The sequence below is a fragment of the Tasmannia lanceolata genome, unplaced genomic scaffold (assembly GCF_043159265.1).
Source record: "Tasmannia lanceolata isolate RefF3 unplaced genomic scaffold, GAP_Taslan_0.1 ptg000008l, whole genome shotgun sequence".
In the NCBI taxonomy this organism is placed as follows: Eukaryota; Viridiplantae; Streptophyta; class Magnoliopsida; order Canellales; family Winteraceae; genus Tasmannia; species Tasmannia lanceolata.
The window spans coordinates 55,407,296-55,421,107 of NW_027518685.1; the positions used below are offsets into that span (position 1 = coordinate 55,407,296).

The window sequence follows — 13,812 nt, forward strand, 5'->3', positions numbered from 1 at the left end:
TCTCACCGCATTTCCTCCCTTTCTCAGAATCTGATTGGCCTGATATTCCGATCGAAAACTGAACAGAACTTCTCTTTTCCCAAGTCGGCTCGGTTTTGAGAGTTCCGGCAAATCCCAAAACCATCTTGCCCATTTCTGAATCTCCTCAATATTCCATTGATCCTTTTTCATCGTTCTGATCAAACAACTTATGAGAAAATCTGTTCTCGCTTCTAGTTCTTTACCAGAGAGGCTTATTACATGCACTCCTCCTTCAGTCTTGGTTTGCTTTCTTCCGACTTCTGGCTAGCTGTGCTGATATAGAGTCGATCTCGGTGACATGGCTTCTCCCCGATTCTTTTCATCAGGCTTTTCGCTTTCACACCATCTGCAAATCTGTCTCCTCCTGAAGTTATGATACCCGCATCCCTTACAGGTCCAATCGCGAGGCGACAACTCCGTCCTACTCGAGGGTGGTTTAAGGTTTACCTTCTTCTTGATTTCCTTCTTTTCCCACCCCTCATCCTCCTTTTCATCTCTGTCCCGCCTCTGAGGCTACATTTCGATTAAAATTCTTGATTTTATAGACTCACGATTAGAGAATGATGGGTTTTCATGCTGGAGACTGGGTATGCAATGAATGTAAATACCATAGCTTTAGATGGCGGAAAAAATGTCGTATGTGTATGGTTTGGAAAACATCAGGTAAATCCTGGCGAAAGAAAGAGGTTTAAGAGGAAAGTTTGGGGATTTGGCCGGATTCAGGGAATATCTCTTCTAGTTCTATCGACAGGATCCCAACCTTGACTATCCTAGGTAATGAGGTAGCAGATAGATGCAATCTGCTAAAATCATGCCTGGTTGGAAGACCAAAATGGGACAATTGGAGCCTGTTCGACATTTGGCACCGTGCCAAATCTTATTGGAACATCCCGTCTCTTCCAAAGCCTGGAATTTTTGGTCACAATATGATTCTGTTTATGTTTACCAGTGAAGCAATGGCTGCAGAGGTCTTAAGGAGGGGAGGTGGGTCTCTCCTTTCCTCTCTTTTTGTGTGGAGCCCGATCATAAAATCTGAAAAAAAGCCAGTTTGGCTTAATTTCTCTGGAATTCCGCTACATGCTTGGGCGATTTCCACGGTAGAGGCTTTGGGTCGCCTCTTTGGAACAGTCCTGAAAGTGAATCTTTATGGAATGAGTATTGCCTCAGCCCTTGTCCTTCTCTCAGGTTCGACAGGAATCAAACCTTTTGTTCACATTCGCATTCAGGATCTCATCTTCCGAATTGATATTGCTTCTCGGATCCCTAAAATTTTGAATTCACTGATAGATATCCCTGCCCTCCTTGGATCATGAACGGAATGCCTCAGGGATGGAAGAACCTTTGATAGAGGTGAAAAGTGAGGGTGACGGTGGGAAGAATCTGGGGCTGAAGGTGAGTCAATTCGACACCACTCGGCGGGGTGATCCTGATGGCCTCTCCTCAAATTTCAAAATTCAAAATGTTTCGGGCAACCGTGATGGAAATGCTATACCCAAGGGTCTTAACATGAAGGACACTTCCAACTGCCTGCACGATGATCGTTGAGACATTAAAAAGCCTTGGAAGTCAAATCGAAAAGCATCTAAGGTTTTGGGGGACTTTTTGTGCAAACTTTTGGACACGTCTCCCGCAATTCCCCAAGTTCTGGCTTGCCAAGTCTGCGTCAAATCTTGCAGTCTTATCTACGTTGTCAGGCGGGGAGAAAAGCCTACTTCCGTAGGATGTAGGCTCTTAAAATTCATGCTTGACTCATAGGTTTAGTTGGTTTTTTTTCAAGGATACTCGAGGTGAGTAATTCACCTCGATTCTCGTTTTCTGTCCTTTCTCTGACATTAATCTTGGCGGTGGCTAAAGCCGTTTCACCTGGAGGCTTTTGCTTTTATTGCGACTCTTGGTGTCTATCTTTCTCTCCTTTATGTACATAGCGAGATATGGCTTTCTTAAGTCTTTTCGGTTCCAAGCTATCCGAGTGGTATAATGGTTGCACCGGAAGCGCAAACAACTTAGCGGAGAAGAGTGGAGTTGGTTGACTGCTCGGAATGGATCCATCTTTTGGACAAGGTTCGAACCTTAACGTATGACAGAAACAAGGCCTCTGCTGAAATCCCTACTCCTGCGGAACTTGCCAAGCGAGAAATGAAGAGCGATTGGGTTCAACTCAAACAAGATGTGCAGCGAAATGCTGAGGAACTATTCGCTCTAATAGGGTCACGAAATATCGAAAGTATTTGCGTGCCGATGTACAAACTTCATTTTTTCAAGGACAGGTTGTATTACCAAGAATTTTTACGCTGTTTGGAATGGGAGGCGGACCGTTCAGTTTGTCTTAACGAGTTGGAGGAACTTATAGCCACTTCACAGGACTCTATAGAGGAGGTCCCTACGCCTGGTTTTGAGACTATTTTCTTTCCGAAGGAGAAAAGGTTGAAAGTGAGCGTGGACTTTCTGCTTGGAAGGGTTGGGAGGTGTGCTTTGTTCTGAATGGTCTGGATCAGGATTTTAGTCTCCTTTTGGTAATGCCTGCGTTTTTTGGGAAAAATAGTTTTCTTTTTGGGGATTCAAGGCTAATGAAGGGAAGGTTGAAGCGAATAATTTAATAGTTCTTCTGATGAGATTATGGTTTTGAAGATTATGTGTCTTTGAAGGAAGCCTGGGGCCTTACATAGCAATTTTCAGACGGAACGGTAGTAAGTGTAAATCTTCCAAAGCTTGAGAGACCATGATCTTTTGCTTTTGGAAGTTTTTCCTGAAACGTTAGGGGTTGGATTCATCTAGGTGAACCCTGGTTGTTCTTATGTTTGTAAACACGAGTCTGTTCTGGTTATGGTGGTTAGTTTTTAAAGGCTCTTTCGGCCCTCTGGTATTTCAGGGCATGTCCTGAAATACCTCTTACGGTACTATGTAATGATCAATGGGACTCCTGGTCCTTGATGTATCCTTCATGGTATTTATGAATAGAAGTCATCTTTCAAAAAAAAGAAATTCTTGACTATGTAAGTTCTTTCTGCTACAGTCCTTAATTTCCATAGCTTTGAATCCTTCTCTTGCAGAGTTGCCGCTATCTATCAAATCGAGATATACTCCCTTCAAGTTTTCTATCAGTTATATCTTCGATCTCCGATTGTAGTCTCCCAGCTCCAGAGTATCCCCAGCTCCACCATCCATCTCCAGTTCTCGCCCGGGGAAGATTCCAGAAATCTTTGTCTCACGGTCCTTCAGTAAGGCACAAGAATGGCGTGGGCCCTTGATGCTTGAGGAGGAGGGAGAGGAAACTTGAAGGGCTTGGGTCCTCAAGGTCAAGGAACTATCTCGACGGCATCTCACTGGCAATATCTCTGATTGTCTTCACCGTCTCACCGTCAAGATATCTCCAAATATCTTGATTTTTCACGAGGACTAGTAGTTCCTTTGCTCATATGATAGTTCCTAAGTATGTATTTGTGCTTATTCTAGTATTTTCCCCATCTCAAAATTTCATGATTTGCACATGTCTCCATACTTTTCCTTGATTTTGCAAGACTTCCACTGAAACCGAAATGTTTCCGTTTCAATTCCCACGGGCAAAAACTCATAAGGCCTCAAATCTCACAAATCCCATAGCAATTACAATGTGCATAGTGTAGAAAAAACCAAGTTCTCAGTTTGAGCATTTGGGGTCTAAAGAAATTGTGAAATCTGGCTGATATAAGGTTGTGGGGAAATAGTTTTGGGATTAACGGTAAAAAGGATGTGTGAAAATTAGGGTTTTGAATCATAAGGTATGTGTTCAGATTTGGAAAAAATTTCTGCTAGGTTTGGGGTAAGTTTAGTGGGGTGCAGAGTGTAGGCGTATGCCGAGAAAGTGAAGACGTATGCTGGAAAAGTGCAAGCAAAGGTTTTGGCAAGATGAAGGGACGTAGGTCTTTGGGTGAAATAGGATGTGTAAACCAAGAAGAAAAAAAATAAGATTTTCAGATTTTAGTCAAGGGGAAGGAATATTTGGGCTTCTTGAGCAGATTGTTTTTGCAAAAGAAACCAAGAAAAGCCGGGGAAAATAGGAAAAATATAAATAGCAAGTAATGAAAAAATAAGATCCCTATCTCCTGCCATCCCACCAAGAGTTTTCCATGGCGTCTCACTAAAGAAGCTTTGGCATCTCACCAAAGAAGAAGAAGATTATGTTAGAATCACACTAGCAATTCCCTAGGGATCATACCCAGATTTTAGGTTTCACACCTTGGAGATGATCAAGGCATCTCACCTTAAGGATGAAGGCTTCACACTCACAATTTTGCAAAGCAGTGAAGAACAATCCTTTTCATTCATTTCATTCAAGAATAATATCGGAGCCAAGGTTTTCACTTTCGATTTCGATCACCATGGAAACAAAAGTCTTTTTGTTTTGGCTGGAAATGGAAACGTATGCAAATGATAGAATTTTAAGATGAAAATTTAGGAAATAGTAGAATAATCACATATCCACGTGCTTAGAAACCATCACATATGCAAGACTACCACCCATGACGGTTTAATAACATCGCACACAATCATGTCTTGTCACACGTTTGATAATTAGTACATGCCACATTTCGATCGAGTACATAAGCTTATCTACTCGGTCGAGCTAAAACCAGTGGGGGCCCACATTGTTTGGGTGATCCAAACCGTTCATTTGAAAGGCCCTTACCTACATAGGGTGTCAACAAAAAATCAGATCCATAGGGTCATCCTAACCCATCCAAATGTGGAGGGAAAAATGGACAGACACAATTTGTCCACAAATCTGCTCATTTTCCCTCCATTGTTGGATGGGTTGGGATGATCCTATGGGGCTGGTTTTTTGTGGACACCCTATCTAGGTAAGGACCTTTCAAATGAATGGTTTGGATCAGCCAAAAAATGTGGCCCACACTGTTTTTAGCCGACCGAGTAGATAAGCTTATCTCATCGACTGAGTACGCTCACATTTCCCTAGACACACACACACACACACACACACACACACACACACACTGTAAAGCACCCCGCGCGATGCGCGGGCGAGAAAAAAACTTCATTGTTATAACACGACGCCTTAATTGTTATTTAACAAAAAAAACAGAAGTAATGCATTGATTATAATTATTTGAATCAGAAGTTAGTTTTGATTCAAAGAAGTTAAAAGGGAGACAAAGAACTGTACGAACCACATCATAGATTGATCCAAACCGTCCATGTGATGGAACACAACATCAATAGGTCGTGCCCCAAAAATCATTTCCATTGGCTGATCCTAGCTCTCCAATCTATAGAGGTTTTCATAATATGTGGTTCCTGTTAAATCGGATGGTTAAGATCACCGTATAGATTTTTTATTAAAAAACATAAATGACGGAGGTAGGATTGAAATTATGTGGCTTTAATAGGTGCCTTTGTTCAAAAGCATAAAGGAGGGGGTAGGATTGAAAATATGTGGGTTGAATGGGTGCCTTTGTTAAAAAAAGTAAAAAAAAGTGATGTGTAATTCTCTTAGAATTTTGGGAGAAATTAAAAAATTCCGTAATTTCCTTATCCTTTATATATATATATATATATATATATATATATATATATATAGAGAGAGAGAGAGAGAGAGAGAGAGATGAGAATAGTGTTCCCGCGCAGCTGCTCAGATAGCTTATTTGAGCAGCTGCTTCAAAAACTCATGTGGCCCACATTTTTTGCGGTGGTCCAAAGCATTCATTTGAAAGGCCCTCCATGGATAGGGTGTGTACCAAAAATCAGCCCTATAGGATCATCCTAACCCAATAAAAGGTGGAGGGGAAAATGGACAGACACTGTTTCTGACCATTTTTCCCTCCCCAAATGGCAGGGTTAGGATGATCCTAAAGGGCTCATTTTTGGTACACACCCTATCCATGGAAGGGCCTTCCAAATGAATGCTTTGGATCACCCAAAAAATGTGGGGCCACATGAATTTTTGAAGCAGCTGCTCAGATAAGCTATATGAGTAGCTGCGCAAGAACACTTTTCTCATATATATATATATATATATATATATATATATATGAAAAAGAAGAGAACTAGAAAGTTCTAAATCCTAAACAAAAACCTAACATTCTCGTACTAAAATACCCTCCAATGACTTAAAGACTCTCTGCCCACTTAAAATTTCGTAATACATGTGTGGGGCGTATTTAAAAAACTCATAGCTCAAAAAACTTAAGTGATTTTGATGGGAAAAAGCTCTACTACCCCCTTGGCCTAAAAAGACTTAAATAATAACACTCTAAAGACTAAATAAAACTCTATTAACATTAACAATGTGCCCCATCTTCTTGACACCTTGCTTTTCATGGCATGTTGGATGGTCCTCCATCTGATAGACTTTTCTTTTTTCTTTTTCTTTGAGACAAACATTCATTTAATACATGTGAAGACGTGGGTGTGGCTTGGGGCGTGGGGTGTTGAGATCATTTCAGTGTGCTTTTAGTGGTGATCATTTAGCTGATATGTTCACCCAAGGCTTGACTGTAGAGCTCGACACTCACTTGTTTGATAAGTATGCCCCTAGACCCACACAAACTCTTTAACACCCCATCAAGCAAAAAATGTACCATGTAACATATCAGCTTAAAAGGGTGTTAAAGAGTTCGTGCGTGTCTAGGGTGTACTTGTAATTTTGTGCCACATTGATAATATATATTATCTAGTCCATCGGCAAAAAACAGTGGGGGCCCACATTGTTTGGGTGATCCGAAGCATTCATTTGATAGGCCCTGACATGGATAGGGTGTGCCAAAAAAATCAGCTTCATAGGCTCATCCCAACCCTACGATTTGTGGAGGTTAAAATGGACGAGTATAAAACTCCACAAATCTGTCCATTTTTTAGCTCGACAAATCGAAGGGTTAGGATGATCCTATGGAGCTGATTTTTTGGGCACACCCTATCTATGTCAGGGCCTATCAAATGAGTGCTTCAGATCATCCAAACAGTGTGGGCCCACTGTGTTTCTAGCCTACGGACTAGATAACATTATCTAGTCGGCCGACTAGAAACACTTTCCTCATATATATATATATATATAGAGGAAAGTGTCTCTAGTCTCTCCCCTAGATAAGCTTATCTACTCCTCCCTTTAAAAAAACACAGTAGGCCCACGCTGTTTGGATGATCCAAAGCATTCATTTGATAGGTCCTAACATAGATAGGGTGTGCCCAAAAAATCAGCACCAAAAATCATCCTAGAACTTCATTTTGTTGTGCCTTGTGGTACCCAGAATGGACACATATAAACGTCCACGTTTATATGCGTCCATTTTGGACACGGTGTGCCCAACAAAATGAAGTTCTAGGATGATTTTTTGGTGCTGATTTTTTGGGCACACCCTATCTATGTTAGGACCTATCAAATGAATGCTTTGGATCATCCAAACAGCGTGGGCCCACTGTGTTTTTTTAAAGGGAGCAGTAGATAAGCTTATCTAGGGGAGAGACTAGAGACACTTTCCTCATATATATATATATATATATATATGAAAAGTTTTCTAGTCCATCGGCCAAAAAATCAGTGCGGGCCCACATTTTTTGTGTGATCCGAAGCAATTCATCCTAACATGGATAGGGTGTGCCCAAAAAGTCAGCTCCATAGGATCATCCCAACCCTACGATTTGTGGAGGTTAAAATGGACGGGTATAAATAAAACTTCACTAATTTGTCCAATTTTTAGCTCCACAAATCGAACGGTTAAGATGATCCAATGGAACTGATTTTGGGCACACCCTATCTATGTCAGGGCCTATCAAATGAATGGATGCCTTGGATCATCCAAACAATGTGGGCCCCCTGTGTTTTGGGTCGACAGACTAGAGCAGGTTCTCTAGTCGGCCGACTAGAGACACTTCTCTCTCTCTCTCTCTCTCTCTCTCTCTATATATATATATATATATATATATATATATATATATATATATATATATATATCTGTGAGGCCACGCGCGTCCGTGTGTGTGTGTGTTTTATATTCCAATCTAAGGAGAATACAAGCTCCATATTTGGCCTCCATCTTCTCTTTCTTCTTATATACTTTAAACAACCATATTTGTAACTTCCACAAGAGAAAACTAGAATGTGGGATCTTTGGATTTTAGGGAAACTTTAGGAAATTCGAAAGTATCCTCTATGGGTATAGTAATATCTAATGACCCATAACTTTCTAAGACCATGTGCTTAGTCCCATGACTACTTTGCTTATTACTTTTAATTCTACTCATGCCACAGTAATTTACATCTAGGACCTTGCCCATGCCTTCATTTATGCTCTATAGGGTGGTTACACTGGCAGAACCACTGATCAAACCCATGAGATCCAATTTGAGAAGAAAATCTTTGTAAAATATTTCCCAAATAATCATATATATGTGTAATTTATTTTGAAAAAACGTTTGTCAAAACAAATCATGTGGTGGGCCTGCACTAATGTTGGATTAATCATATCTTAGGACCTAAAAACGTTATCGTGTTTCCAAGGGCCGCAATCCCCATCCTTGAAAGGAGAGATTCCCTTACCATAGTAAATACATGAATTCCGTGACAATCAAAGGACACACACATCCAATGCATTATGATTGTGAAAGTGCATTATTCAGAAGAGATCAAGATTATTAGCTTTCCATGGGCACAGAGTCTAACAATAACTTCTTTCTAGTAGAGGGACCAAATTACAAACCACAAAATAGAAAAGAAGCAGGTGAGGAAAACTTGGGCGAAAAAAAGGGCAATAAAAACGCTGTCGTCCCCTCTCTACTCTCGCTCTCTCCCTTTCTCTCTCGCTCGTTCTCCCTCTCTCTCTCCTTCTCTCGCTCGTTTCCCTCTCTTTCTCTCTCTCTCTCTCTCCCCACTGCTAACCCTTTTTTTACCGTCTCTTCCATGGTTGGCAAAAGATAGCCGCGGAGGCCGAATCGGGAACCATGGAGGCCAGATCTGGAACATGGCTTTTCCGTGGTGGCTAGATCTAGGGCTGTGGAGACAGGATTTGGGGCCGTGGAGGCTGGATTGGGAGCCATGGAGGCCGTGAAGCTAGATCTGGAGCCGGGAAAAACCGTGAAGGTTGCCGGTGGCCTTGATAGGCCGTGGGGTGCTTGACCTGGAGCCGTCGAAGGCCAGCTATAGGTTGTGCGACGCCTTAGAGGCTGTGGATTATTGGATCCGGGAGTCATGGAGAGCCAGGGGACCATATATAGGGCGGAATGGCCGGAGCTGGGCTCGAGAAGGCCGGATTTAATGGTGAAAGGGCCGGATCTAGTTAGGGTTGATGGAGAAAATAGATGGGGGAGTTGTTGGAGGCTGTGGAAGGGGCCGATGTAAGGAAAATGGTGTTTGGATTCAGGGGAAAAGGAGGAGGTTGGATATAAAGGTGAGGGAGGTCGTGGATAGCGGCAATGAACCTTGTAGGGTTAAGGTTTGAAGGAGGAGGAAGAGGAGGGGATTTTTAGGGTTGTTAGGGTTAGGGTTGATTGGGGAAGGAGGTGGGGGAGTAGTATAGTCTTTAGGGTTACGGTTTAGGGTTAGGGCTAGGAGTATACTTTTGGATGGGATGATTTTTGGGTTAGTGTAAGTAGGTTTTGGAGAAGATGGTGGAAGAATTTGATATATTTTTAATGGGGAGCCGTCAGTGTTTGGTGGTGGTTCGAGGTGGAGGCCGCCGGGGATCGGATGATGATGTTGGGTGGTTGGCTATCGTGCACGGTTAGGGGCGCACAATAGCTCTGGGCCTTCGAGCGGGATTTTTGAAAATCGAATTTGCCAGCGGATTGCACTGGAGAAATCAGTGTGACGTGGCAGGTCACGATCTTGACTTGGGGGTCCCACAAATTTGGCACTTTTTGCTGGATTCGATTAAATATAGGCTATTGGATAATGTAAGGGGTAATGGGTTTTTTTTTTGGGCCAAAGAGAATGCTCCTGGGCAATTCATACTATGTAAATCTAGTGGGACTACTGGTCCCCATTGTAATTTTGCTGGTATGAATATATTTGTCAATTTAAAAAAAAAAAAAAATAGAAAAGAAGGAAAATTAAACTATGTAGAGTTCTCCATGTATCAATATTCGGCATAGTTACGGACCTTGATTGTCAGCTATGGTATTAGGTAAGTTGTATGTTTCCCCAGTTGATATTGAACTGAGTGAGGAACATTGGCCATTCAGAACCTACTTGACACTGCATTTTTTCAACTTTATACTTTGCCATTCAGAACCTTCTTGACACTGCCTTTTTTTCAACTTTATACTCCATTGTATTTAATTAGAAGTAAAATCTTGATAATATAAGCAAAACGTTGGTGTCTGAAATCTCTTGTAATGTCATTTTGAAGTAGATTTCTTCATACATATCTTGGCCATGCCATTTATAGAAAGGTTTGTCCATTCTAATCAATAAATCACAATTTCCCCTATAAATCCTAAGATCTGAGTGAATAATTCTTAAAACCTTTCAGAGAACAGACCTATGATTTTGCATTTTGCAAATGCCTGTGTATCTTGGCTGTAGAAAACCTCATTGTATGACAAGTCTGTTTAATGCTTAATTTTTTAAGAGCATCAAATGTCACCAACCATTGTTCATCAATACCAAGTCAAAAAAAAAAAAAAAAATGTATGCAGAGGCTTCCATGGAAGCTGGATTTTTTTATTTTGTTTAAGTTTAAAATGGATGCAGCTGTTATATGTTCTGCTGAATTATTATTATTATTATTTTGGCGATAGTATGGCTGAAACTAATGCGATAAAATTTGTCTTGTGCTTTGGCAGCTTGCAACTGATTTGCCAGGGACTTAGGGATATGGCAGTTTCGAAAACTTATCAACCAAAAGTAGATTCTAGAGTGGCATTGGCTGCATTACAGAGTGCCTCTGCTCCTCTACCTGAGCTCCAGTCTGTTATAAGTCAAATTGCGATGCATATACACGGTGTCTATGTTTTGAAGTCACTGGGCATTCCGGCTGTCGATCCATTGAGGTTACTTATTATTTATTTCATTTCCCTAAATCATATTTAATCATTTACTGGTATTTAATTGTGATTGTTTTTATCATAGCAGAAATGTTGTCATTAATCTTTTCCTTGCCAAGGAAGCTAATGCAAAGCTGAAAAAGGCAGACATTGTTGAAGCTGCCAGGATTGCACTTAAAAGGGAAATTTCTAATTCGGAATATACACAGGTCAGTATTAAAACTGCATTATTTTCTTTGTATTTTTTACTAAAATTGGATGTCCCTCTACTTGACGCTCTCTTTTCCAATGTATTCTATACCATGATTCTATTTGAATTCGAAGCAGCTCTTAGGGCTAGGTAAGAAGTTTTGGGCCCCAGGGTGGTCAATGTGACTACTTCCCTGGGTCTGAACTCAAGCGCATCACAGAACTTACCGAGGATGTAGTTTCAGACATTTTAGATTCAGACGCCCTCGTAAATTAGGAAATATATCACTCAGGACGTAACAATCTATTGCTGTACATTTGACAAATGGTCGTTTCCCTCAAGGAAAGGATCCAACTAGTCTGAAATGATTTCCATTAATCCTCTAAAATAGTATCTGTCCAACCATATTTCAAAAAATAAAAAGCCCTCTTAGGTTCCAATAAGGACACATCTGTAGATTTGAAAAGCAACCCTCAAAACTTCTCCAAAAAATCAGAAACAAATCTGATAGATACCTTCACATGATCCTCATTTTCCAGCCTTGAATAAAAGTTTCAGATTTGAAGAAGAGATGCCGTACAAATGATAGTATCACTCATACGGCCTGTGGAGATCAACCTTCACCGCAAAAATCAGGATAATCACATTTCTTCAAAGGACAAGTAGAAGCCTTTTGGAAAGGAATAGAGAGGTTGCATCTATTTCAGATCAGCCCTAAACCCTGCTCTGATACCATGATTTATTGGTGGAAATCAAGACTAGACAGGAGGAAGAAGAAAATAAGTTATGAGAGAGAGAGAGAGAGAGAGAGAGAGAGAGAGAGAGAGAGGAAGAAAGGAGAGGAAGTAGTTTTGGGGGAAAAGAAGTTGTAGTGAGTTTCAAACCCTACGTCCATCCTCTTTATTCATTTCGTGGGAAAAGGGAAAAACCCTCCTGATGCAATTGGTGAAAATTCATTCTTAACGTAAGTGGGCACCACTCATTAAGGTGCTCTCATGTTTATAACTTAGGTTATAAGCATGATATTTACATATTCACCCTCCTAGTACACATTAAAGACAAAAAACAGACTTCATAAGGCATGTTTACATGCATGGCATTGATACACTTTCAGCATTTGTAATACTGCATAGAAAAATAAAACTCACTCCTCTTCTACAAGTCGAGAAATTCTTGGAAAACTAGGGAAGAATCCCCTGACCTAAAGATGGGAACCTATCATTTCTGTTTAAGTGGGAGGCAACAATAGCACGGGGCTGATTACTTGGGCAACCAAGTTGAGAAAATTTTGAGCAAGAGTAGAGGAACCACACTTGTCCAACCCCATCTTTATTATTATCGTCATCGACTTAAAGAAAAAAGAACATGCAGTTGCTTTAACTGTCCCTAATGACACAATTATAACTCATTTTTTTTGAATGATTACACTATTATAACTCATATGTCCATCTAAATCCCAAGTAGGCCCCATCTCATCTTTGAAATTCCAGATGAATGCTTATAATTGACTCTTTTGAACCTTTGCATCCTGGAATTGACTATTTTCCCCGTGTACCATTTATTGTAAGTCTAGATCTGATCCCTTTTGTCCCCATCCCTCATTGGATGAACACGATACTTTTCAGAAATTAGGATTTATTTGTTGGAATTCTTTTGCAGTGATCATGTGCAATCTGATAAGGATCAACCTTTCCAACAAACAAGATATTTTTGATAGAAAAGAGAGTTTTTTGTGCGTTTTCTTCACTAAGAGAGAAGGTAGAGAAGAGAGTTTGTAACCCTAATACCGAAATAGTGAAACTTTCTTCTTCGTGGACATAGGCACGCTGCCAAACCACGTAAATCTTGTGTTTCTTATTTTGTGTGTGTGTGTGTGTTTCTTGCATCTCATCATGTTGTTGGTTGTAGATCAAGTTTGATCTTGTTTTGTGGAGATTAGAGAACTCACGGTTTTCAATAGTAGCTGTGTTGGTTCCATGAAGAGGGTTAAGTCCTCGACATTGAACTACCCATGTCATTAGGTAGTTATAAGACTAAGTTTTTTTTTTCTTTTCTAATTGGTAGTTCTAAGACAAGTATTAGCACTAATCTTCTTGATAATCTTGAAAGGATCCATACTCCTTGAGTGTAATTTCTTTAGGCTCTGTTCACTTGTTTTCCCGGGAAAGGAAAGGAAAGGAATCTGACGTGGCAGAAAAGAAAGGAAAGGAAAGGAAACTGTGCAGGAAAATGAATCTTGTGCCTGTTCACTTGCGCAGGAAAATATGAGAAATCCAGAGAAAAGGTTTCCTAAGCCTGTTCACTTGCCAAGTAAACTGTATTGGGAAAACTAAACAGAAAAGTCACATTAAACCATATTTCATAGTCTGACATACTTACAGGCCTACAAATTGAAAAGTATAAACAGAAACACTACAATAAAACCTAATTGGAAGAGGAACTCGTCACAGAAGAGCTTGTTGAAGCTTGGGGCGTAGGAATGTTGGTCTCTTCTTTCCTATCTTTGTTGGGCCCACTAATGCCATGTAAAAACACAGTAAGTTCAGCTTCTCCCTCCTCCCTACTCCCATACGAACGGAAGCACGCTCCACTAAACCCGTTAACTTGAAGATGACAGTATTGCCAAC

General features: G+C 40.6%; 1 protein-coding gene across 6 annotated transcripts in view; it reads left to right on the forward strand.

The window, feature by feature from the left end:
• Positions 1–13,812, forward strand: part of LOC143885364 (SIN-like family protein) — a 115,511-nt gene that overhangs the window by 91,897 nt on the left and 9,802 nt on the right. For all 6 annotated transcript variants that reach the window (XR_013253248.1, XR_013253250.1, XR_013253247.1 and 3 more), the window contains exons 12-13: positions 10,795–11,001; positions 11,084–11,204. Coding sequence is in view for 2 of the 6 variants with exons in the window: in XM_077389504.1 (XP_077245619.1) it covers positions 10,795–11,001; positions 11,084–11,204 (328 nt within the window). In the remaining 4 variants the exon portion in view is untranslated. The remainder of the gene's footprint in view (positions 1–10,794; positions 11,002–11,083; positions 11,205–13,812) is intronic.